Below are 26,299 nucleotides of genomic sequence, written 5' to 3'. Positions count from 1 at the left end.
ACAAAGAGAATACTACGCTCCACAATTCCAAAATGGCGTTGCGCCCAAGAAGATACAAAATTCTACAGAAATTTACGGCGAGTGTCTACTGGGCTATAGCCGGCATAGATATTGGCCGGAGCTGTCGTAGCTATAGGTACATACTGTCTGTCTCACTCTGCTAACGTGCTTATAACATCGATTCTGTGGAGTGCTACACTTAGTCACATTATTTCCAATTGCTTGATATCTGTCACATGGCATTTCACGAAGTAGTGCCGTGTTTATGCTGAAGACTTGTTGATGTTTATATTCACTGGCGAGTTTTTGAAATGAGCTCTTGAAGGGAGGTCGGCAGCCCACCTTGCTTGTCTGTTGTGCGGACCGTCTACCTGGTAAGGGTCCGCTTTGACACTGCACATCAATCAGTAGAAACGGAACCCTTACAGAATCACTTCGCTTCCCTCTGTCGGTCTGTCGGACTGTTAAGAATTCTTTTTCTCAGAAACAGGTAGACATATCAAGTTAAAATTTACGTCTAAAGTTAAGGGCATTAGACACTAAGCGGTGTAGTAAACATCAGCTTGTAACGCAGTGCGAGCAAAAGATACGGCCATTTATTTCACATATTTTGATATTTGCAAACTAACTCACCCAAACCTATAGGGCCCTCCTCGTTGGCCAAGAGTCATGAAATCGGGAAATTTATCTGTAAGTCTCAGATGGCAATTCTTCTTACGTTCAACTAAACTTAACAGGTGTTAATGCTTATTTTCGTGGTACCAATACATACTAGCCCACAACTACAAGAATTTTATACACATCCTGTGTAGCCAATGGATGTCGTTCATCTTTTGCAATTCTTAAATATTCTTTTGTCTACGTGCGCTTTAAACTCCTCAAGGGCACTGGGTAAAGTTTTTTAAAACTCGAGAGGGGCAGTTAACTACTGAGGTCTTTTATGTATTTGAACGAAGCACTGTTTTACATAGGGGATAAGCGCAGTGTTCTTAAAATATTGAAAACGGCGTTCGCCTACTAAGAGATTTACATGGACGACAGCCTATATGTTCAACTCTGTTGCGCCAACCAATCTGAAGATGCCTTAAACAAGGCGAAACGTTTTTTTGACAAAATATAAAATAATAAAGCCTTATTCGGAACGGAGACTGTTTATCTCTTCAAAACACTTATCACTGGTTGCTGTATCATCCCGCCATGAACTGGAAATAGTTACATATGGTTCAACCATGAAACTCTAACGATACATTTGCATATTCAATGAGATGAGAAAGAGGACTGTGGGTTTTCGTCTTACTTTGAGCTCGTCCATTTCTGTGTTTAACCGCCCCTTTGCACTCCACAGCCGAGAGACATGTCGTGTAATTGTCAGCTGGCTGCACGAAGAGAGTCCAGTTGAGGACTCTGCTGGTATCGGGTTGTAGCTAATAGCTCCTCAGTCCGACGTATCATTTGTATATTTCTTTACGCTTATGTTTCTGATACGAATTAAAAAAAGAAACAAAAAATTCTCTTTCTAATTTTTGCGCATTTCCTTACACCAGTCGACACGAGAGTGTTTCTGAGATTTGGTCATCAGCCATCGGGAATAGACGCTTTTCGCAGCTAAACCCTCATACAAAATCGAGTGTAGTGAAGCCTTTCGTGCGTCGAGGGCGAATCTACCTCGTGGTAAGGCACATACCAATCCTCTTCAATCAAGTTACGCACAGCGCGCTGATTCCTAGCATAACTATCGAGTTTGGTCAAATTTATCGTTGAAGCACGACCCACAGAAATTCTATAAACCAGCTGCATACAGTCTTGCTTCTAAAGTTAAATGATTACCAAACAGAGAACAAAGTGATTATGTGCCTCGTTGCCGGCGTAAGCAATTGAGAAACTAGTAAAAAAAATCATCCTACAAATATGTCCCCGTGAAATTCTCGGATTTGTACCATACTTTTCCGTTACACGCAGTCTTTAAGCAAATGTTTTGGCTAATTTCTGAGCTGCCATTGTTCCTAACAGTAAGAAATGATAAATTTTGAAATACTAGTAATGTTACGTCTCACAGGAGAACGATCAGATATGACATGTGGAAACCTGCCCTGACATTTTTACTACATGAAGAATACACCAAAAACAAAGAACTGTCAAAGACACAATGAAATTTTTTATGTTGAAAATTGACAAATTCGTAGCCCGTCAGGCAATGGAGAAATATGCAGTCACACAAACTATCTGATCAAAAGTATTTGGACAAATGTAAATGGTCATTAACACGAGGTGAGTCCACCCTCCGCCATCATGACTCGTTGGATTCTGCTGGGGATACTTTCAAGGAGGTGTCTGCATGACTGTAGCAGACCATTCACCTTCAAGAGCCAAAACCAGAGAACAAAGTGATGCCACACAATGGGGCCTGGAGTGAAGTCGACGTTCTAACTCATCCCAAAGGTCTTTCAGTGGGTTGACGTCGGTCGGGATTCTGGGCAGATTAGTCCATTCCAGGAACATTGCTTCACAGGTGATGCTTTGTAACTGTATGCACTGTCATGTTGATACAGTCATTGTCTCCAAACTGTTTCTCTACTGCACGCAGTACACAATGTTGTAAATGAGTTCGTATCCTGGTTCAAGTACCGTTTCCTTAAGTTGGACAAGGGACCACACCCTAATAACGATAAGGACTCCCGTATCGTAACACAACCATCTACGTACTTCACTGTTGGCACTTCCTTTGTTGATAGGTAAATTTCTCCAGGCCTTCACGTAACCCAGCTGACACATCCCTCGGCGTTTCACACGGTACAGAGTGATTCAGCAATCAAATTCACCTTTTTCCAGTCATCCATTGGCCAATGGCATATCGCTTTACACCACCTCAAGCGTCGCTTAGAAATGACTATACAAATACGTGACTTATGAGGATCGACTGGACCATTGTTCCTCATTCTTTTTAACTCTCTGCGCAGTGTCACTGTGTTTAGAGCTCTGCTGGTAACACTTTTGAACTCACGAGTGACTCCTTTACAGTGACCCCTCTGCTAGTCTTGACGATTCCTGTTCGTCAGTACACGAGTTTCCTGGGTCTACCTGTGCTTGTTCCTTCTCGTTTCCACTTCACAACCACATCGCCAGCAGTCGAGTTTGACTGATTTAGAAGGGTTTAAATGTCCCTGATTGAAAGGTTATTGAGTTGATTTCCAGTGACTGATCCACGTTAGATGTCACTGAACTCCCCTGACCGAACCACTGGGCCACTGCGTTACTACTACTACTCTACTGACAACGCAACTTTATCAGTCTCCTTTATAGTGGCGGATCCGCCTCTCATGACATCTAGTTGTCAATTCCGCATTTCAAGGGCATCACCGGACACTTTTGAGTGGATGGTGTATCCTAGGTTGTCGGCGCATCCGTAAGCAGACAATATGACACACCCAAATCGTAATTCGTAAACGATCTTCAGTTTTCTTTGATAATTTCCCTCACACTATCTTCTTTTCATTTACTATTCGCTCTAATTTGCAAACAGTTTAATATATGGAATCATTAACAGTCGCTTTTGTTGTATAGAGACAAAACTAAATCGATATTCATTGCATTTGCTTCGTTCATTATATGGGGTGGGGGAGGCATGGTGCTCTCAGTAGAGATGAAGTAGCAGCAGGGCGGCCTACTGGGAATGCTCAGTAACTTCGAACTTGGACCAGTGACCTGGGTACCAAACGCTTAAGGGCCATTTCATCTCTTCTAAAGCTGCCCAGGTCGACTGCTTGTTTTCGGAATGTGAACTGGAAGTGCGGAGGAACAACCACTGTTGGACCAAGACCAGGCCGATTTTATGTACTGATATACAAGTTGAAGGAGGATTGTCTTATTTTTAATGACGGTTTTCAGGAAGTTTTGACCATTAATGTGAATGAAGTTGTAAATTTGATAAATGTACTCAACCTACATAGTATCGATATAACCACATTCTTTTCTGTTTCTGATACCACAGTCGTTGGTCAGAGAGGTTACTTCGTTTGAAGAGAGTAATAGTCAGTGTGTCAGACAGTCTGGCAATGTAGTTGGTTTGAAAAGGATGCATGCTGGCCTGGCGTGTAGTGCGTGGTAGCATTATTTAAAAAGGGTATTATAACAATATGTTTTGGTGAAAAATATTGAGTAAGTGGAATTGTATCAATGGAGCAATTACGTAACCCGACGTATAAGGTAATCCAGTTTCTTTTGTATTTGTAATTGTGTAGTTTCTTATTGTTAGAACATTGCGTATGATTGAAGTTGGTGCAGATATTTTGTAATGCAATATTCGTTATTGTCTTGTAATTAAAACAAGTGTCAAGGAACGTAATTGTACACAGGTAAATTATTAAGAAATATTTTACTAACGTTTTATGAGTGAGTGTACTGTTATTAGGATTTATGAAGCAAGTTATACTTGGAGTCTTTGTTCTCATTTATCAGTTGTTACATTTAGTCCTCATTTTCCATCCTTTACCATTATGAATGTGTTTGCACAGTCGCATTGCACATGGCGATCTGTGTGCTGCAGATGCATTCTTTTTGTAAAAAGTGATAAGACACTATCTTGGATTGTACATCGGAAGTACGGTAAATGAAATCGGAAATTCTGACAGTTACCTTAGTAGTTACAAGTTGCAGAGCCGACAAGCGTTCCTTTCTCAAAGGTAGGTTAACAAATTTAATTATCATCAAAATTAATGTCCATTGTAAGACACAGTGATTGTCAGGTTGTTACTTGTGAATAATATTATATTACGTCAGAGGCACAATACCAGTAGAAGATCTGAATAAAGTGCTACCTTGTGAGTTTTCAAGCAGTTTTATCAGAAAGGCAGATGAGCTAAATTTTAGATTCATTTGCTGTGTAATTAAATTAACAGTTCTGGTACAGTCATTGTTTACAAGACTAAAGGTAAAGATTAACAATATTCAGGGCCAACATGTTAATCTGATTCATTTATTTCGCCGTCAGATAACATATGTAAATTTCATTGTAAACAAATTGCTCTCTCGCAGGCGAATTATTTGATGTAATGGCTAGCCTATATTTCCTATCGCATAGTGTACGCTTTACATTCTTCGTTAAATACTCAGTATTAACATATTTCCGATGCTGCACTGAGATTTACATGTATCAGTGACAAAATAAGTTATACATTTTTCAATAATAACCAGACACAAATGCGAGTTTAGAATTTTACCATTAAACTTTCAAACGTGTTTCCACAATTGAGGAGACGATTGCAAAAGACAGCAGGAATACGCGGAAAGAACCATCCGTGTTCCGTGACTTCCAAAGTGATACCAACAGTCTAGCGAACACAATGACTGTGCGTAGGGAGTTAAAAAGAATGGGGCAGGATGGTAGAGACCTCTTCATAACATTCAGATAACTCATAGAAGGTATATGCAGAAGATTTCATCACAATGGCGAAGTGTAGATAAATACTATTTTACTGTCCATAAATAGGCGTCTGCATACTTTGGTCATATACTTACTGTACATGCCAAATAAAGGCACCTGTCTTTATGCAGATTCCAGACTTTCATAATAATGTGGAATCCAGTTAACGTTCTAAGTCTTGCACAGATGAAGTACGAAGAATGTTATCCACAATCGAATTCCCCACTTCTTCAGAAGCTCTAGATATGTGTTATTTGTTAGTTCATTTCTTCGATATTCCTTAAAACGATGCTGATAGCTTTAAACTGAGGAGTCATTAGAAGAAGTAGTAAATAACTCCGACGATTACGTGAACTGTGCTTCTAACGATAATAGTTGTACTAATAAGAGCTTGCAACAAGAATGCATGTCTTTGCCGAAAGATCATGTAAACTATAATAGCCTTTAGCGACAAGGAAATGGCTGTGAAATACTTTTTAAGTGAAGAAAAGAGAAAAAACTTAAGGTTAAACAATGTCCAAACCCTGTTATGTTTCGGAAAATCTCACAGGAATTATACAAATGCTAATACATGAAATAACAAATATACGAAAAAATGAAACCCGTGACAATGTGGACGGAAAACTGTTAGAAAGATTTAGAACGAGTCGTGAGAGGCAATGCGCCATTGCCGTTGGTAGTTTACGAGACTGACCCTCTGAATCGTATATGAGATGAACGTTGCTGATTTCCTTGCTCTTTTGATGTGCTTAAGCAGATTCAAGAAATCATACAGAATAGAATGTTGAAAATTTTGAAAGACTATTTTATGTGACTCGCCAGGTTAGTCGAGAGCACTAATGCGGTGCTTCCTGGACTCGGGTAGGTGCGCCAGCTCCAGATCGAATCCGCCCAGCAGATTAACGACGACGGGCTGGTGTGCTGGCCAGCCTGGGTATGGTTTTCAGGCGGATTTTCACATCCCATTAGGTGAATACCGGTTTGGTCCCCAAGTCTCGCCTCACTTACACGACTCACATACATCTGACACATGTTCTCGCAATTTCATGGTTTCTACTGGACACAGACAGCTGGGGTAAACTAATTCTGTCCCTTGGGGGTACGGTGTGGCGACAGCAAGTGCATCCGGCCACCCTCTGAAACTAGCCTTGCCAAATTCCATAGTAACAACCCGGACCTCGCAGTAGCTGGACCAGGATCCAGATACAGCGACAATTTTATGTACTTCACATACAGAGGTCAACTTATTAAATGCCAGTACGATAGATAAATTTGTTGCTAATGTGAAGCTGAAATTTGCTGTTATCTCCATAACTTTTATGTACATCGATGATCAATCATGCTTCGGGACAGAACCGAGCTTTATCATTTTGAGGCGAGAGAAAAACATGAGTCGGTTGTGCAACTGATAAGTGTTATGAGACGTTCGTATACAACAATGGAATGAACAAGTCTCTTACTGGTTCTGCAGCCTTATATCTGTCTTCAGGAAACTGAAGAAAATTAAAAGAAAAGATTGGTTAGTTGCAAATAGCTTGTAATCGACCTATTATAGCTGGAAAAACAGAAAGGATGATTTTCAGAATTTCAATCGAAACATCTTACGAGACGCAGAAAATAATTCATTTCCTTTGGTGGACTCTAGGCCTGGACAAAAAGATGTATCTGCCTTTGAGACAAACAAATATATGTTTGATATAATGCATGTTGATATAATGCATATGCCACACAAAACAAGTAACGTGATTCACCCGCTCTACTAAAAATTTTACGACAGTGGAAAGAATTAGCGAGGAAATGATCAGACCATATAATTTCAGATAAATCTTTGCAATTTCTGGCTTATCAGTTTAACAGTAGTCTTAAACTTCAGTCATGTGTGCACTATCAGTCTGCATTGTAAAGTTTAGGAATATAATCTACAAAGAATGTCTGGTGTGCTGCACAGTATCCAGAATAACGAGTGGGGAACATTTCTTACTACATCACACCTGTATCTGAATAAAACTAGTAATTACTGTGAAGTGCCTGAATGCACTACGTTTCCTTTTGTTAGGTGTGTCTCGTGCATGGAAAATGTTTGCGTTCATCATTCAGCAGTGCTATGCATTTTTGTGAAGGCCATAGGGTATACAGAAGGAACTGTTGCATTGCAGGTAAGGTATACAAAATTCTAAAATTATTATCAGAACTATGCGACAGGATTTTTAAAAAAAATGATGTTTGCGTAAGAAAGATTCAATTTCAAGGATCTAAAATCTGAATTAATGAAATCCATTTGTAATGTGACATCAAACGGTACCGTGGTATTTTCATTCCTCTCGAAATCTCCGTTGTAAGAATTACAGTGAAGCGGCAAAGAAACAGGTATAGGCATGCGAATGCAAATACAGAGATATATAAACAGGCAGAATAAGATGCAGCTGTCGGCAACGTCTATACAAGACACCAAGTGTCTGGCGCAGTTGTTAGATCGGTTATTGCTGCTACAATGACAGGTTATCAAGATTTAAGCGAGTTAGAGAGTGGCGTTATAGTCGTCGCACGAGCGATGGAACACCATGTCCGAGGTAGCGATGAAGTGGGGAATTTCCCATACGACCATTTCACGAGTGTACCGTTAACATCAGGTATCTGGAAATCATCAAATCTCCGACATCTCTGTGGCCGGAGAAAGATCCTGCAAGAATGGGACCACTAATGACCGAAGAGAATCGTTCAACAATTCGCAAGTGCAACCCTTCCGCCAGTTGATGCAGAGTTCAGTGCTCGCCCGTCAACAAGTGTCAGCTTACGAACCATTTAATGAAACATCGTCGAAATGGGCTTTCGGAGCCGAAGGCCCACTCGTATACTCTTGGTGACTGCACTACACAAAGCTTTGCGTCTCGGCTGGGCCTATCAACACCGACATTGGGCTGTTGATGACTGGAAACATGTTGCCTGGTCGGACGAGTCTCGTTTCAAATTGTGTCGAGTGGATGGACGTGACCGTATATGAAGACAACCTAATGAATTCATGGACCCTGCATGTCAGCATGGGATTCTTCAAGCTGGTGCGAGTCTGGAATGGTATGGGGCGCTTGCAGTTTGAGTGATTTGGGAACCCTGATAGGCCTAGATACGACTCTGCCAGGTGACATGTATGTAAGCATCCTGTCTTATCACCTGCATATGTTTATGTCCACTGTGCTTTCCGACGGACTTGGGCAGTTCCAGCGACACCCCACATGTCCAGAATTCCTACAGAGAGGCTTTAGGAATACTCTTCTGAGTTTGAACTCGTCCACTGGCCACCAGACTCCCCAGAAACGAACATTATTTAGCATATCTGGGACACCTTGCAATGTGCTGTTCAGAACAAATCTTCACCTCCTCGTACTTTTACAGATTTATGGACAGCCCGGCAGGATTCAAGGTGGCAATTCCCTCCAGTACTGCTTCAGATATTTGTCGAGTCCATGCCACGTCGTGTTGCGGCTCTTCTGCGTGCTCAGGGGCGCTACACGCTATTAGGCCGGTATACCAGTATCTTTGGCTCTTCATTGTATATCCGCAACAGTCTAGCTGGCGATATAAGCTGGAGGTTTTTAAAAAGAGTGACAATTGTGCAGGTGCATAAAATCTGTGTGTTAGCACTTAGGATTATTGCTCTAGATTCTCTCGTCACATCTGTTTCTTCTCATTCGCTGAGGCATTCGGTATGCAGGAATGGCTCTTCAAACTGTTATTATAAGCTGATCTTCATGCAGAAAAAAATAAGTCACTTCCACATTTTTGTTAAATGCGTCTTAGCAGATAAAACCTGGACAGTGGATTTCTTTCGACGTATTCCTCCTGTATAAAAAGTCTCATGGTAGGTTTTGACATGTGGGGTTGGATTGGGCCATTGTCTTCTCAGCCGCGCCACCTAACGGTCTTGAAAGGCGACGCACGTCACTGCTGTGTGTTGCTGGGTTGCCTACCTGTGTGGATGCCGATGCGCAGCTTGAGCTGGTCGTGCGGCCGGTGGCGGATGGTGAATCCCCGCACGGCCTGCAGCAGCGCCAGCGCCATGCGTGCCACCTCGCGGGCGTGCTGTGTACCGTTTCGCACCGGCAGCCCCGACACCACCATGTACGCGTCACCGATCGTCTCAACCTGCAGGGAAACAAAACACCGTAGCAGTGAACTCGCGTCACTACACGGGGGAAAAGTTTCAACATTATCACCGTACTAGCATAAGTTGGCCAGACGTCCAGGTTGGCACACAAACGTCCTGGTGTCCAGAGAAAATCATTAGGGACACATAACTGTCCCGATTTTTAGCCGAGAAACAAAATGAGAGCAATTATATTTCCCAATCAATTAAATATTCGTACAAAACAAGTTTCGTACAAGAAGAACGTCACAGCAATATATATTTTCACAATATGTACGCCTGTAGCAGTTTGTTTAATTTGTCTTCTGCCTAAAGACATATATTGAAAATAATATTAGCATTACCTACCCCTTCCACTTTGTGGCCCTCGAGACAAAAAAAAAACTAATCCAAAGGAGCTACAAAGGAGTGTCACTTAGTTTAAACCATTTCCCTTAACAGGACTGTAGCCATATGGAAGTTAATTTTAATATGGAATGTATAATTTTTATCTGATTACTGGTTAGTAGTATTACACAGTTTTTGGGGTCAACAAACTGTACCTAAATACCTAGTAAGTGACTAAATATTGCAGGAAGCATATCCAGGGTATTGCAATAAAAAGTACACATCAGTTTTTTCTTTCTGAAGAAAAGAATTTTATTTATGGGTAAGTACATACATTTTCCTTATCAATTCACAAAGTGAAGACGCGTTCTTGACATGTGTTTTCATTGGCTGTATCTTCATAGGCCTATTATTGACTTCAAAATTTCATCTCAATTGACAAAAAAAGCATGCATAAGTGTAATAATGAAGTTAAGTACAAAGGATAAACACATGTGTCCCGGCTTTTTCTAATTGAGATCTGGTCAGCCTGTGCTACATAGCCGAAATGTCTGCTTTAGCCAATGCATTCTCATCACTTTATATCGCACTGAATATTATTTGCGGATACTTTCAGAAGTATGGTGTGAAAAGCAAGCAGTACGAGGATGAAACCCACGTAAATCACTCAACAAGTCGTGCTTTATATTAGGGAACAAGTAGTTCTTTATACTAGTCTCGCAATATTGTATGGTAAATTGTTAACTAATGAACCGGCTGTTCCAAAAAGTAATGTACTCAAAAACAGTCTCACATTTTTGAAGGAACAGTTTGCTTAGTACATCACAGTTTGGGATCCAGAAGGGTTGCTCTCTGAGAATACTATTTAGACATTTACTCGTCAAATCTTACTAGCATTAAACATTAAAACATCGCCAGTTAATATTTTCTGCGGCCTTTCGAAGGCGATTACTTCTGCACGACATGTTGCACTCTTAGCAAGATTCAGGTTTTATAGAACTGACGGCTTTACATACAACTGGTTTCAGCCATACTAAAAAAACAGAATGTATAAAGTTGTGCTTAAAAATTGAGACAATATTGCAAGAATATAAAATTTTACTGACCGGGGAGAAAGCACAAAGGGAGACCCACAGGGTTCAATTTCGGGTCCACACCAGTTCCACACATACGTAAAAGTCCTTCCATTCAATTATCAGCAAGCACCATTAGCACGTTTTGGAGATGATACTAGTGTTATAATAAATCCCATTAGAGTGAAAGCAACAGAAGGGATTGTTAATGATGTGTTTCAAAGAATTGTTAAATGGTTCCTGGAGAAGGGACTCTCCCTAAATTTTGAAAAAAAAAAAACAACAAAGAAATCGCAGTATATTCCGTGCTGTACAACAACTGGGTTTTATTGACAACTGATGTAGCACATGAACAGGAGTCAGTAAACACTGTAGAATTCATCAAACTTTGGGTGTACATATGGATGAAAGCTTGAACTGGAAGAAGCATGTTACTGAGTACTGAGCTTTTCATTATTATGCTCTGGTATCTTAGCTCTTGATATAATTGCTATTCTTGGAAATAAATGAACTAGTCTCCTGACATAATGGCTGGTCATATTTACACTCAGTAACGTCTCATGAAATATTTTTCTGGGGTAACTCACCATGTGGAAATAAAGTGCTCATTGCACACAAGTGAGCAGTAAGAATTAACAGCTGCTGTTCACCCGTGGACGTCACCAAGCTATGTCTTCAAGCAGTTGGCCATTTGAACTTCAACATCACAATATATATATTCACTAGTGAAATTCGTCATGTATAATCCATCATAATTTGAGAAGAAAATTTACCTCCATACCAACAAAACTAGAGAGAAAAATGAGATTTAGTACCCATTATCAAAGCTGTCAGTGGCTCAGAAAGGTGTTCAGTATGCTTCAACACAGCATATTTGATCATTTGCCCAATCACATAAAATGTCTGACAGATAGTAAATCAAGATTTAAATCTAACTTAAATCATTTCTCCTGCACAGATCCTTCTGTTGCTTGGAAGAATTTCTACATAAGAACTGGTAGCACGTAAAATACGATGTTTTTAAGTGTAGCTGTATGAGCTGGACTGAAAAAGTGTCGATTAATGTTAACAATAATCATGTATACATATACTGTAAACTGACTTGGTCCATGCCATATCAATAAAAGAGTCGTCAAATTCTATTTAATTTGTAAGTAACTAGCTGATTTTAATTAAGAAAACAATTAACCAGTTACTTCTTTTCTTGTGTAGCATGACCTGCTTCAGGAATTCATTCCAATTTTCAAGTGCTGTTGTAGTTTACATTAGAATAACACCACTGACCCATGTCAAAAGACCCGATTGTTCAAACAACCGAACTTTCATATGTACAACAATTTCAGACATCTGATTAGCTTGCAATTGAATCACAGTGTCAAACATTTGTGTACTTAAATTACACTTAAAGATAATTTCAACTTTCGAAGTGCTCTCATGATTAAGCACTAGATGGATACAATAAAGGTAATTTACGTTTTAAGAAACGCTGGATTTCCACTCATCTCAGTGTTTATGAGGTCATATCTTCTGAACTATGAACCATAAAATGATATCATTTTGCACACTCGTTCAGTGGTATTTGTGGATACAGTCTGAAAAATCTGTTGCGAATAGAGGTGGTAATAAAGAAAGAATAAATTAAAGTGTGTCTTGTGACAATGCTACACTGCATGAACATCTAGAATGTGGTAAACGATAAGTTTTTTTTCATTATTTCGTCAGGTTTGTCACAGAGAAAAAGTTTTGATTTGTTTTTAAATTACGCCCAAAGTTAATTGAAAGTCGGTAGGTGTTCTCTTTCTCAAACACTGGATGAATATAAATCGAGAAATTTTCGCGCCGCGATTACTCTGTGTCAAGATGTATACACATTTTCCTACTTTAAAACTTAACTTATTCAGTTCAACATTTAACGCAAGAGTGTACATGTTAATGAGTAGATTATTTGAGCAGCCTGAAGTTTCAAATTCGGCCAATAGTTCTATGAAGTACTCAAAAGCAAATTTTCGTAGCAACTCGAAACATCTCGTAACAATGGGTGGGTGTCCGAGTGACACCTTCTACCTTGCGAGTACATTCACCAGTTGGCTGCATTTGTTAGGCAGTGTGCAGTGAAACAGGATCTGCAACATTCGACAAGTGGAGTGGGCTTAGATGTCAGAATGTCTGAGAGAATCATCGGCAGGTAAATGATATTCCATATATCTTTCGTTTCATTCAAACAAATAATTATGTTCATACAATTCCAAGAGACGTTAAAACAGTGTTAACTGGGAAGTGGATATAAAAAGGAACAGCGAAATGACAAGATGCGCTTGGTAAAATTTTATAGCTAAATAAAGATGAAGCTTATGGTTCTAACATGTCGCTAACGGCCTACTCATTATAGACGGAACAAAAGTTCCCAAAGAAGCAGGATAGGCCCGTTATATGAGCCCCATTTCTCTCGAAAGAAAATATGGTACAGTCATTGTTTTATGGTATTAGGCGCTCGTATTTAGACGATAATAACTTATAAGGCTTATTCTGGTTTGACTGAGAGTCTTTCGTGACGTAAGTTGAAACAATATTACTGTCATGCATATTTCACTTCTTACGTAATAGGTCACTAAGGTAGATAACAGCATAGGAAACCGTTTGTAGATGTTGGTTAAAATTATTTGCAAAATGCATCATTCTGTAACTATGAGTGCCTAAAGGTCCCAGGGCAGCGTAATAGGTCCTCTGCTTTTTACGATTTACATAAACTATCTTGTTGATGGTATTGACAGCGGCCTTAGACTGTTTGCCGATGATGCTGTAGTATACAGGAAAGTAGTATCACACGAAAGTCGTGAACAAATCAATGACGATTCACAGAAAATAAATGCGTGGTGTAATGACTGGCAGTTATCTCTCAATATTAGTAAGTGTAACCTACTGCGTATAACAAGGCGATAATCCCCATTAATGTATGAGTACATAATAAATGATCAGTCTTTGGAAGCGGTAACATCCGTCAAGGATCTGTGTGTAACTATTCGAAATGATCTCAAATGGAATTAACAGATTACACAAGTAACGGGTAAGACGAACTCTAGATTGCGGTTTATTGGTAGAATCATGAAGCGATGCAGTCCTTCAACAAAGGAAATAGCTTACAATATGTTAGTTCGTCCAGTCTTAGAGTATTGTTCGTCTGTATGGGACCCTTACCAGTTGGGTCTGATTCAAGAGATTGAGAAGGTCCAAAGAAGAGCAGCAAGATTCGTGACTGGTACATTCAGCCATCGCGAGAGCGTTACAAATCTCATAGAAAGTTTGAAGTGGGACACACTTGCAGATAGACGACGCGCTAAACAGAAGGGGCTGCTCAGTAAATTCCGGAATCCAATCTTCACCGAGGATGTACAGCATATATTATTACCACCAACTTTCAAATCGCGTAATGATTATCATTCAAAGATAAGGGAAATACGAGCTCGTACTGAGGAGTTCAGACAGTGGTTTTTTCCTCGCGCGATCCGAGAGTGGAACAGAGGGGGGTGGGGAATATGACTTTGGCGCGAATTGTGCCCTCCGCCAGACACCGCTTGGTGGCTAGCGGAGTATATATGTAGATGTAGATGAAAGGAGCGTACTAATAGCCTATATTACAACGACCACAATGCGACAATTACAAACAACTGTCGCTTTCAGTCCATTCCTAGCAATGTCTTTCCTCACACGGTAATGAAATTAGGTCCAGATGTGTGTTTTCGTTTTATTACTGGAAACAGAGTGCTCCACTCCGGTACAATTTTCCTCGAACCTTTAGTACTTATCCAATTATTCTGTGGTGCGAGTGTGAGTTACTTACTTTGTAGACATCGAAGTTTCCGACGATGGAATCGAAGCAGCTGTAGAGGTCGTTCAGTAAGTCCACAACCTGAAAGCAGACGTATCGTAAAACGGGCAACTCTGGTAACATAATATACCGTAACATTATGTTAAAGTAAACCTGCAGTATATTTTATACACAAGGTGTAATAGGTATAACCGCAGCTATTTCTGTCGGTGAGTGAAAGCGGTGTTCTGAACAACATTACATTAGTATTTACTTCATTTGTAGATCAATAATTGTAGGTATTACAAGTCGTGTGCGGTGGGAAGTACATCCGCATGCATGTAACAAGAACAAGCCGTTAATGCTCATTTTGCCCTGGGTGGTAGGTCAGGTGTTGAAGTGTGGATGTGTGCATCCAATACGGTTGGTCTATAGTAACAGACATAGCCCACATAGTGGAGCAGTTACTACTGAGGAGAAAATATCGAGTAATAAACTATGTGATGTGTTTGTGGGAAGATTATCTGACGCGGAGAAAAAAAAACAATGATTATGGACACATTAAGGTATCATGGCCGGCCCTGTTGGCCGCGCGGTCTAGCGCACGGCTTTTCGGGCGGGAAGGAGCACCTGGTCCCCGGCACTAACCCGCGCGGCGGAATTGTGTCAAGGTCGGGTGAACCAGCCAGTCTGTGGATGGTTTTTAGGCGGTTTTCCATCTGCCTCGGCGAATGCGGGCTGGTTCCCCTTATTCCGCCTCAGTTACACTATGTCGGCGATTGCTGCGCAAACAAGTTCTCCACGTACGCGTAGACCACCATTACTCTACCACGCAAACATAGGGGTTACATTCGTCTGGTGTGAGACGTTCCCTGAAGGGTCCACCGGGGGCCGAACCGCACAATAACTCTGGGTTCGGTGTGGGGCAGTGGAGGGGTGAAGTGGACTGCGGTAGTCGTCATGGGGTTGTGGACCACTGCGGCTGCGGCGGGGACGGAGCCTCTCCGTCATTTCTACGTCCCTGGATAACATACACCACACACACAAGGCATCATTCTTAAAAACATCTGCGCTACCCGTTACACCTTGCATACCTTTTTGTTGTCTTTATAAGTGCAGGGCGAAGTTAGTCTCAGGAGAGATACCCGGCTACAAATCAATTTCCATCCTCCTACTCAGGGTTAATAGTGTCACAGCTTTGCTAACAATACGTTATGATGAGGTAAGTACAGTAGGCCAGCGTTCCGCTTAAACTGGGGCACTTGAGACAGTCAGTTACCTACCTGCATAGGAGTGCTCTCAGCGGAGAGGGCGGTGAAGCCGACGATGTCGCTGAAATAGATGGTGACGCTGTCGTACGTCTCCGCTATCACAGCCTGACCCATTATCAGCTGGCTTGCGACAGACCTGAAACGAAACAGACCGTAATATAAGTGATGCCTTATCGGCGAGTAAATGCTACATCAAAACTGTTCCAGGAAAACAAGCGTTTTCTGCGTACTTCCTTAGCTGGAGAATGCTCCACGCAGCATTCGTAGGACAATGCAGAGACACAGGTCCTTAAGGGTAAATAAATATTTCTACGCAGCACTGTAAGCCATATTCATGGAATATTCATTCAACTTTCTAGAAGGTTTACGATACCTGATGCTCTACATCATTATGTGACTATATTACTGTATGGTTTATCATGGATATACTGTGTTATAGGTCGAGCTAAGGAGAGTTCATAAGGCACGCACAACAACATATTCATTGTCAATACGTCCCAGAGATGGCAGCACCGTACGGCAGATGGAATTTTACCGCCAGCGGCGAGAATGAGAACTGTTTTAAATACTTTAAACTTTTCCTTACCTCAACAGTGTGCAATCATTCGTTTCCTGAATTTGCGTGGTGTGAAACCAATTGAAATTCATCGACAGTTGAAGGAGACATGTGGTGATGGAGTTATGGATGTGTCGAAAGTGCGTTCGTGGGTGCGACAGTTTAATGAAGGCAGAACATCGTGTGACAACAAACTGAAACAACCTCGGGCTCGCACAAGCCGGTCTGACGACATGATCGAGAAAGTGGAGAGAATTGTTTTGGGGGATCGCCGAATGACTGTTGAACAGATCGCCTCCAGAGTTGGCATTTCTGTGGGTTCTGTGCACACAATCCTGCATGACGACCTGAAAATGCAAAAAGTGTCATCCAGGTGGGTGCCACGAATGCTGCCGGACGACCACATGGCTGCCGGTGTGGCATGTTGCCGAGCAATGTTGACGCGCAACGACAGCATGAATGGGACTTTCTTTTCGCCGGTTGTGACAGTGGATGAGACGTGGATGCCATTTTTCAATCCAGAAACAAAGCGCCAGTCAGCTCAATGGAAGCACAGAGATTCACCGCCACCAAAAAAATTTCGGGTAACCGCCATTGCTGAAAAAATGATGCTGTCCATGTTCTGGGACGGCGAGGGCGTAATCCTTACCCATTGCGTTCCAAAGGGCACTACGGTAACCGGTGCATCCCACGAAAATGTTTTGAAGAACAAATTCATTCCTGCACTGCAACAAAAACGTCCGGGAAGGGCTGCGCGTGTGCTGTTTCACCAAGACAACGCAGCCGCACATCGAGCTAACGTTACGCAACAGTTTCTTCGTGATAACAACTTTTAAGTGATTCCTCATGCTTCCTACTCACCTGACCTGGCTCCTAGTGACTTTTGGCTTTTTCCAACAACGAAAGACACTCTCCGTGGCCGCACATTCACCAGCCGTGCTGCTATTGCCTCAGCGATTTTCCAGTGGTCAAAACAGAATACTAAAGAAGCCTTCGCCGCTGCCATGGAATCATGGCGTCATCATTGTGAAAAATGTGTACGTCTGCAGGGCGATTACGTCGAGAAGTAACGCCAGTATCATCGATTTCGGGTGAGTAGTTAATTAGAAAAAAAATCGGAGGCCTTAGAACTTGAATGCACCTCGTAGATCACTGTTCTTAAATTGTGTTGGGTTACGTATGACGGATGCAATTAGGGAAAATATGTGTTGTGACGGTGCTGTTAAAATTCCTAGCTCCATGCAGAGGCGTAGACATGACGTCCGAGAGTGAACACCCCATATTACTCTTACCGTCCACTCTTGTGCAGTCAGTACTTTCTTTCCAACTGATGAGTTACCCCAGCAAATTTTTCCGTGCTCCACCGGGTGAGCTATCCCAGCACGACTCACCCTCACAGCTTTCACTTCCACCAGTAAACCTGTCCTACCTTTAGAAACTTCACCCCGTAAGCCGTACTCGTTACTTAGGTGTTCATATTGTGTATCTTTAGTCTGATTTGAGAGCTAAGACTCTGGACATTAGACGTTGTACCAAATTCACTACAGTTCAGTTACTGGAGAGCAGTTGTCATGCCATGCAGACGTCGGATAACTACACTTTTTGGTTGCGGTAACAATAAAAAGGCTCTACTTTCTGTCACGTACCGACTGATGGTGTGCAGATGGAATAACATTTGCAGGTGTAAAACTTTGCAGGAAATTCCTGTGAATGATTTGTGTTAATCCGAGAGTTTCAGTTTTATCAGATTCTACTTGTGTGCGGAACTCAAACTTATGGTTGTTATATGTAGATTAACTGAATTTATGAACTCAGGAGAATAGTCTCTGCAAATAGGAGCAGATGTCATAGTAAATACGATCAGTAAATACGTCTGCTCTGTTCTCCTCTCTCTCTCTCTCTCTCTCTCTCTCTCTCTCTCTCTCTCTCTCACTGTGTGTATGTGTGTGGGTGTGGGTGTGGGTGTAGGTGAGGGTGTGAGTGTGGGTGTGAGTGTGTGGGTGTGTGTGTGGGTGTGTGGGCGATGATGCTGTTATCTGAGACTGCCATGGTGTCGTGCACACAGATTATGCTCATAAGTGGCAAATCATTACTGGAGCATACAACCGCCATTTCGTGACGATATTAGGGGAAGCTTTCCCTAAATTTTATCAACCGTCTTCGCAAGTAATTCTCATAGCACAGGAGAGTCATGCGAACGGCACATACATTTCTTCGAAGTTGCCAGAATTAGTTACGAAAACTGTTGCTGAACTTTTGGTGTCACCTAAAGATGTTCATTTAGAGCGAAACCGTGACGTACTAAACGTAAACCCAATTCGTTCTGCACAGGACACATTCGTACATGTCGCTTGTTTACACTGTCAATATTTGCCTCGCGCCTCCCCTGAAATGGCGCAGAGTGAAGAAACTATTTCGTCGCCGGCATTTACGGGTGATTACTGAGGCCCAATGTTTGCTGAACAGCCAAAATGCAGACTACGGCAGCCAATTCTCCATCAAGTCAACACTCGTTAAGAAAAATACACGAAGGTGCCGAAAGCCACGGGATACGCCCTAGTGTCTTGGTTCGAATGGCTCTGAGCACTACGGGACTTAACTTCTGAGGTCATCAGTCCCCTAGAACTTAGAACTACTTAAACCTAACTAACCTAAGGACATCACACACATCCACGCCCGAGGCAGGATTCGAACCTGCGACCGTAGTCCTAGTGTCTTGTCGGACCTTCCTTTGCCCGGCGTAGTGCTGGACCTCAACGTGCTCATGGACTCAACAAGTAGCTTAAGTCCCCTGAAGAAGTATTGAGCCATGCTGCCTCTGTAGCCGTCCATACTTGCGAAACTATTCCCAGTGCAGGATTTTCTGCACGAAGTGACATCTCGATTACGTCCCATAAATGTTCGATGGGTGGCCAAATCATTCGCTCGGATTGCCCAGAATCTTTTTCAGCCGCGAACGATTCTGGCCCGGTTACATAGCACACACCGTTATTTTGCAACATGAAGTCCATGAATGGCCGCAAATGATATCCATGTAACCGAACATAACCATTTCCAGTCAATGATCGGTTCAGTGTGACCAGAGGACCCAGGCCATTGCATTACGGAGCAACCCCAACTTGCCCAGTGTGTTGTTGACGGATCAGGTCCATCGCTTCATGGGGTCTGCGCCACACTCGAAACCTGCCATAGCTCTTACCAACAAAAATAGAGACTCATCTGACCGGGCCACGGTTTTCCAGTCGTCTAGAGTCCAACCGATACAATCACGAGCCAAGGAGAGGCGCTGCAGGCGATGGGGTGCTGTTAGCAAAGGCATTCACGTCGGTCGCCTGCTGCAGTACTTCATTAAAGCCAGATATCCCCCCCCGTAAGTCCGACATTGGTTTCGAGTATAATGACTTTTCTGGAGACTAGAAATCCACTCTGTAGGAATCAGCATGGGTTTCGAAAAAGACGGTCATGTGAAACCCAGCTAGCGCTATTCATCCACGAGACTCAGCGGGCCATAGACACGGGTTCACAGGTAGTTGCCGTGTTTCTTGACTTCCGCAAGGCGTTCGATACAGTTCCCCACAGTCGTTTAATGAACAAAGTAAGAGCATATGGACTATCAGATCAATTGTGTGATTGGATAGAGGGGTTCCTAGATAACAGAACGCAGCATGTCATTCTCAATGGAGAGAAGTCTTCCGAAGTAAGAGTGATTTCAGGTGTGCCGCAGGGGAGTGTCATGGGACCGCTGCTGTTCACAATATACGTAAGTGACCTGGTGGATGACATCGGAAGTTCACTGAGGCTTTTTGCAGATGATGCTGTGGTGTATCGAGAGGTTGTAACAATGGAAAATTGTACTGAAATGCAGGAGGATCTGCAGCGAATTGACGCATGGTGCAGGGAATGGCAATTGAATCTCAATGTAGACAAGTGTAATGTGCTGCAAATACATAGAAAGATAGATCCTTTATCATTTACCTACAACATAGCAGGTCAGCAACTGGAAGCAGATAATTCCATAAATTATCTGGGAGTACGCATTAGGAGTGATTTAAAATGGAATTATCATATAAAGTTGATCGTCGGTAAAGCAGATGCCAGACTGAGATTCATTGGAAGAATCCTAAGGAAATGCAATCCGAAAACAAAGGAAGTAGGTTACAGTACGCTTGTTCGCCCACTGCTTGAATACTGCTCAGCAGTGTGGGATCCGTACCAGATAGGGTTGATAGAAGAGATGGAGAAGATCCAACGGAGAGCAGCGCGCTTCGTTACAGGATCATTTAGTAATCGCGAATGCGTTACGAAGATGACAGATAAACTCCAGTGGAAGACTCTGCAGGAGAGACGCTCAGTAGCTCGGTACGGGCTTTTGTTAAAGTTTCGAGAACATACCTTCACCGAAGAGTCAAGCAGTATATTGCTCCCTCCTACGTATATCTCGCGAAGAGACCATGAGGATAAAATCAGAGAGATTAGAGCCCACACAGAGGCATACCGACAATCCTTCTTTCCACGAACAATACGAGACAGGAATAGAAGGAGAACCGATAGAGGTACTCAAGGTACCGTCCGTCACACACCGTCAGGTGGCTTGCGGAGTATGGATGTAGATGTAGATGTAGATGTACAGTTATTTCATGCAGACCAACAGCAAACGATTCTGGCCCGGTGTCATAGAGCACAACAGTTTCATTGTTATTTTGGGACATGAAGTCCATGAATGGCTGCAAATTTGTCTGGTAGCACCGATAGCTCTACTCAGACACCGCTGCTCTCTATCGTTAAGTGAAGGTCGCCGGCAACTTCGTTTCCGTGGTGAGAAGTAATGCCGGAAATTTGGTATGCTGAACCGGCTCTTGACGCTGTGGATCTCGGAATACCAAATTCCCTAACGATTTCCGAAATGGAATGTCCCATTTGTCTAGCTCTAACCACTACTCCGTGTTCGAAGCCTATTAATTCCCGTCTTGCGGCCATAATCACATTGACTCTCAAGCAACCACAGGCAGTACTTTCAAAATGGCCAACATCATTGTTTCGTTTCTACAACGTGCTGTCTGAATTCCTTGTAAAAGAGGAAAGATGTGCTCCTGATATTCATCTTCATGGGCAACAGCAGTGTTAAGAAATGGATGAAACACCTTCGGAAGTTTCAAAATGAAGGAGATGATTTTTTGACGGGCACTGTGGCAGGTAACGAATGCTCTTTCTGTAATTACAAGCCTGAAACAAAACACCCGAGTAAGGAATGGCCCTGCCTGGAGTTGGATTCTAAGGAAGAGGTAAGGACAGGGTCATCTGCTGGGAAAGTTACGGTCACTCTTTTTGTGTGCACAGGGTTCCATCACGGCTTATTTTCTTGAATCTGGACAAACAATGAATGCAGCCCCATATATCCATACAGTTCTGTATGTCCGCCTAGCATAGCGTGACAAATGTCTTGGGAAGATCTCCCTTCAACAGGATAACGCGCCCCCTCGCAGTGCTCGTCTCACTGTAGAGAAGATCAGGAAATCTTCCCAACAGTCTCGACTTGGCACACACCAATTGCCATCTTTTCGGTTCTGTTAAGGAGCATACGTGAGGACAAAACTGCGACATTGTGGACGACATTCGGCAAGAAGCACAACAGTATCTTCGAGACGCTGGAAAAGAGATCTATCATAAGAGTGCTTTCAAACTTGGAGAACGAAGCGATAAATGTGCACAAAGAAATGTAGACTAGGTGGAAGACCGACACAGAGTAATTTCCGGAGTACCCCAAGGAACTGAGATAGGACCATTACTGTTCACAATATACAGGGTGTAACCGGTATAAGGCGCCAAAATTATACAGATGGCACATCTTGCAATGTTTGGCAAAAAAGGCTAGTAACATGTTTGAGTATTTCCTACGGTTGTCCCAGAAAAAAAAAAAAAAAACAGTTCGTCTCAGGATAGTGGTTTCGGAAAATTAGATACTTGGCCGTGCACGTACGTAAGCAATCGGTTCCTGTTATTGCCCGCTGTGCATATTGATATCGTGAGCGTAAATCGTAAACACATAGGCAACTGCGGCCTGGGTGGCTGCGTCATTGTAATACACCGAGCGACGACAGCAGGCGAGTAACCTGTGCAGATGTTATTGCAACTCTGTTAACTGTTGGGATGGAAAGGAGATTTACTATAGCTGAACTAAGCGATATGCATTTAATTTGTGGCGAGGCAAAAGGTGTTGCGAGGGCAGCTGTACGAATTTATCGAGAACGCTTCCCACAACGACGACTTCCTGCACGAAAGACATTTGCTGCTGTGCACCAAAGGTTTGTGTCATGGTAATTCCCTGCTTGTATGCGATTATTATGCATTTACATCTTAATAAAGTACAGTAGTTATCTGCACCTTCGTAAATTTTCGTCCGTATGCGAAACGTATCTTCTGTTCTGATATGCTTTCCGTTTTTGTTACATCATGACAGAATACAACTGACGAGTACGAATTTAATTTCCTTAGATTGAGAGATACTGGCTCTTTAATGCCCCGCGCAGAAGGCAGAGGCCCACAACGCGCAAACCGTACATTGCAAGCTGAGGGAAGAATTCTGGACCGCATCCAGGAGGATCCTTCTCAGAGTACTAGAAGCATCGCCCGCCACGTGGGTATATCGCACTCTGTCGTTCATCGCACTTTGCAAGAGGAGCGTCTGCGCCCTTATCACATTCAACGCGTACAAGCATTGGAAGAACAAGATCTCCCTCCGCGACGTGAATTCTCAGAGTGGTTTTTGTTACACAGTGCGCAGCATGATTTTGTCAACAAAATACTCGTCACAGATGAAGCGTGTTTCACTCACGACGGAATAACTAATTTCCGTAACATGGACACGTGGAGTGAACACAATCCTCGCCACGTAGTGGCGCCACATTTTTAGCGACGATTTTCCGTAAATGTGTGGGCGGGTATGCTCGATAATTACATTATTGGGCTCTGTGTTTTACCTGCACGTTTGACTGGTAAATATTACCGAACGTTTCTAGAGGAAACATTGGTACCAACGTTCTTAGAAGACATTCCGTCAGGCATACCTCATAACATGTGGTTCCTCCACGATGGTGCTCCACCCCACATTGGTCACAGAGTACACAGATTTTGGGATCGTCGATTTCCAGGACGATGGATCGGGCGTTCGGGTCCACGTCGATGGCCAGCACGCAGCCCTGATATAATCCACTGGATTTTTACTTTTGGGCCCATATGAAGGAACTAGTTTATGCTGAGCCAGTAAATAATGTGGACGAATTGACGCAGAAAATTTTAGATGCTGCCAATACCATAAAGGCCAATGTGCATTTGCGTGAGCGAGTGCGACGAAACTGGGTTCGCCGTAATGAAGAATATGTAGAAGCGAATGGTGGTCATTTCGAACATTTATTGTAGTATTGGTGTAAGAGGAAACGAAGTAATGGGTTTTCTTTTCGTTACGATTTTGTTGTACAGAAAGAAAATAATGCGAATTTAGTATTCGTTATGGCATTGCCGTAAAAAGGTGCAACAGTTGATTGTAATTAATCCACAACTATCTACTTGGTGATTGATTGAATTTCTACTAGTGGAAATACATTGTGTTTGGTATTAGCTTGTCATTACTACTACGACTTTCGTTATCGACTTGTTGAGAAACAGACTGGTTGTATTCAATTCACGTAAAGCGAATTACACATTCTTGACAACCCAAAAACCGTTTACATTTCTTTTTTCGGTACCACCTGATTGTCACACCACGTCGTTGTACACGTCTAATGATTTCAATCCTCTGGTCGGGTCGTTGCCTTTCCCTGGCCGCCCCGTCATTGTAGAAAATAAGCTCGGTACGCCGTGTACTGTCGGTTGACTGCGTAAACAGAAATTCGTATACCAACTATTCTACGAACATTTCAATAATACAAAAATAAAGTACATGATACAAGAAAATGTCATTAGATTTTTTTTCAAGCACACCGAGATGTACCATCTGTATAATTTTGGCGCCTTACACGGTTTACACCCTGTATACAGGGTGTTACAAAAAGGTACGGCCAAACTTTCAGGAAACATTCCTCACACACAAAGAAAGAAAATATGTAATGTGGACATGTGTCCGAAAACGCTTACTTTCCATGTTAGAGCTCATTTTGTGGCCGTGCGGTTCTAAGCGCTACAGTCTGGAACCGAGCGATCGCTACGGTCGCAGGTTCGAATCCTGCCTCGGGCATGGATGTGTGTGATGTCCTTAGGTTAGTGAGGTTTCATTAGTTCTAAGTTCTAGGTGACTAATGACCTCTGAAGTTAAGTCGAATAGTGCTCAGTGCCGTTTTTGAGCTCATTTTATTACTTCTCTTCAAATCACATTAATCATGGAATGAAAACACACAGCAATAGAACGTACCAGCGTGACTTCAAACACTTAGTTACAGGAAATGTTCAAAATGTCGTTCGTTAGCGAGGATACATGTATCCACCCTCCGTCGCATGGAATCCCTGATGCTCTGATGCAGCCTTGGAGAATGGCGTATTGTATCACAGCCGTCCACAATACGAGTACGAAGAGTCTCTACATTTGGTACCGGGGTTGCGTAGACAAGAGCTTTCAAATTCCGCCATAAATGAAAGTCAAGAAGGTTAAGATCAGGAGAGCGTGGAGGCCATGGAATTGGTCCGCCTTTACCAATCCATCGGTCACCGAATCTGTTGTTGAGAAGCGTACGAACGCTTCGACTGAAATGTGCAGGAGCTCCATCGTGCATGAACCACATGTCGTGTCCTACTTGTAAAGGCACATGTTCTAGCAGCACAGGTAGAGTATCCCGTATGAAATCATGATAACGTGCTCCATTGAGCGTAGGTGGAAGAACATGGGGCCAATCAAGACACCACCAACAATGCCTGCCCAAACGTTCACAGAAAATCTGTGTTGATGACGTGATTGCACAATTGCGTGCGGATTCTCGTCACCCCACACATGTTGATTGTGAAAATTTACAATTTGATCACGTTGGAATGAAGCCTCATCCGTAAAGAGAACATTTGCACTGGAATGAGGATTGACACATTGTTGGATGAACCATTCGCAGAAGTGTACCCGTGGAGGCCAATCAGATGCTGATAGTGCCTGCACGCGCTGTACATTGTACGGAAACAATTGGTTCTCCCGTAGCACTCTCCACACAGTGACGTGGGTAACGTTACCTTGTACAGCAGCAACTTCTCTGACGCTTACATTAGGGTTATCGTCAACTGGACGAAGAATTGCCTCGTCCATTGCAGGTGTCCTCGTCGTTCTAGGCCTTCCCTAGTCGCGAGTCATAGGCTGGAATGTTCCGTGCTCCATAAGACGCCGATCAATTGCTACGAACGTCTTCCTGTCGGGACACCTTCGTTCTGGAAATCTGTCTCGATACAAACGTACCGCGTCATGGCTATTGCCCCGTGCTAATCCATACATCAAATGGGCATCTGCCAACTCCGCATTTCTGAACATTGCACTGACTGCAAAACCACGTTCGTGATGAACACTAACCTGTTGATGCTGCGTACTGATGTGCTTGATGTACTGTAGAGCAATGAGTCACATGTCAACACAAGCACCGAAGTCAACATTACCTTCCTTCAATTGGGCCAACTGGCGGTGAATCGAGGACGTACAGTACATACTGACGAAACTAAAATGAGCTCTAACATGGAAATTAGAC

At 42.7% G+C, this 26,299-nt stretch overlaps 1 protein-coding gene across 1 annotated transcript in view; it reads right to left on the bottom strand.

Annotated features, from left to right (window-relative positions):
* Nucleotides 1-26,299, bottom strand: part of LOC126481079 (atrial natriuretic peptide receptor 1-like) — a 1,220,509-nt gene that overhangs the window by 19,134 nt on the left and 1,175,076 nt on the right. Inside the window, exons 16-18 of the mRNA XM_050104566.1 lie at nucleotides 16,049-16,172; nucleotides 14,799-14,867; nucleotides 9,385-9,559 (exon numbers count right to left, since the gene is read on the bottom strand). Of these exons, the coding sequence (XP_049960523.1) occupies nucleotides 9,385-9,559; nucleotides 14,799-14,867; nucleotides 16,049-16,172 (368 nt within the window). The remainder of the gene's footprint in view (nucleotides 1-9,384; nucleotides 9,560-14,798; nucleotides 14,868-16,048; nucleotides 16,173-26,299) is intronic.

The sequence above is a fragment of the Schistocerca serialis genome, chromosome 5, assembly GCF_023864345.2.
Source record: "Schistocerca serialis cubense isolate TAMUIC-IGC-003099 chromosome 5, iqSchSeri2.2, whole genome shotgun sequence".
Lineage (NCBI taxonomy): Eukaryota > Metazoa > Arthropoda > Insecta > Orthoptera > Acrididae > Schistocerca > Schistocerca serialis.
The sequence above is the reverse complement of the archived record's forward strand: the minus strand, read 5'-3'. Positions and strand labels throughout refer to the sequence as shown.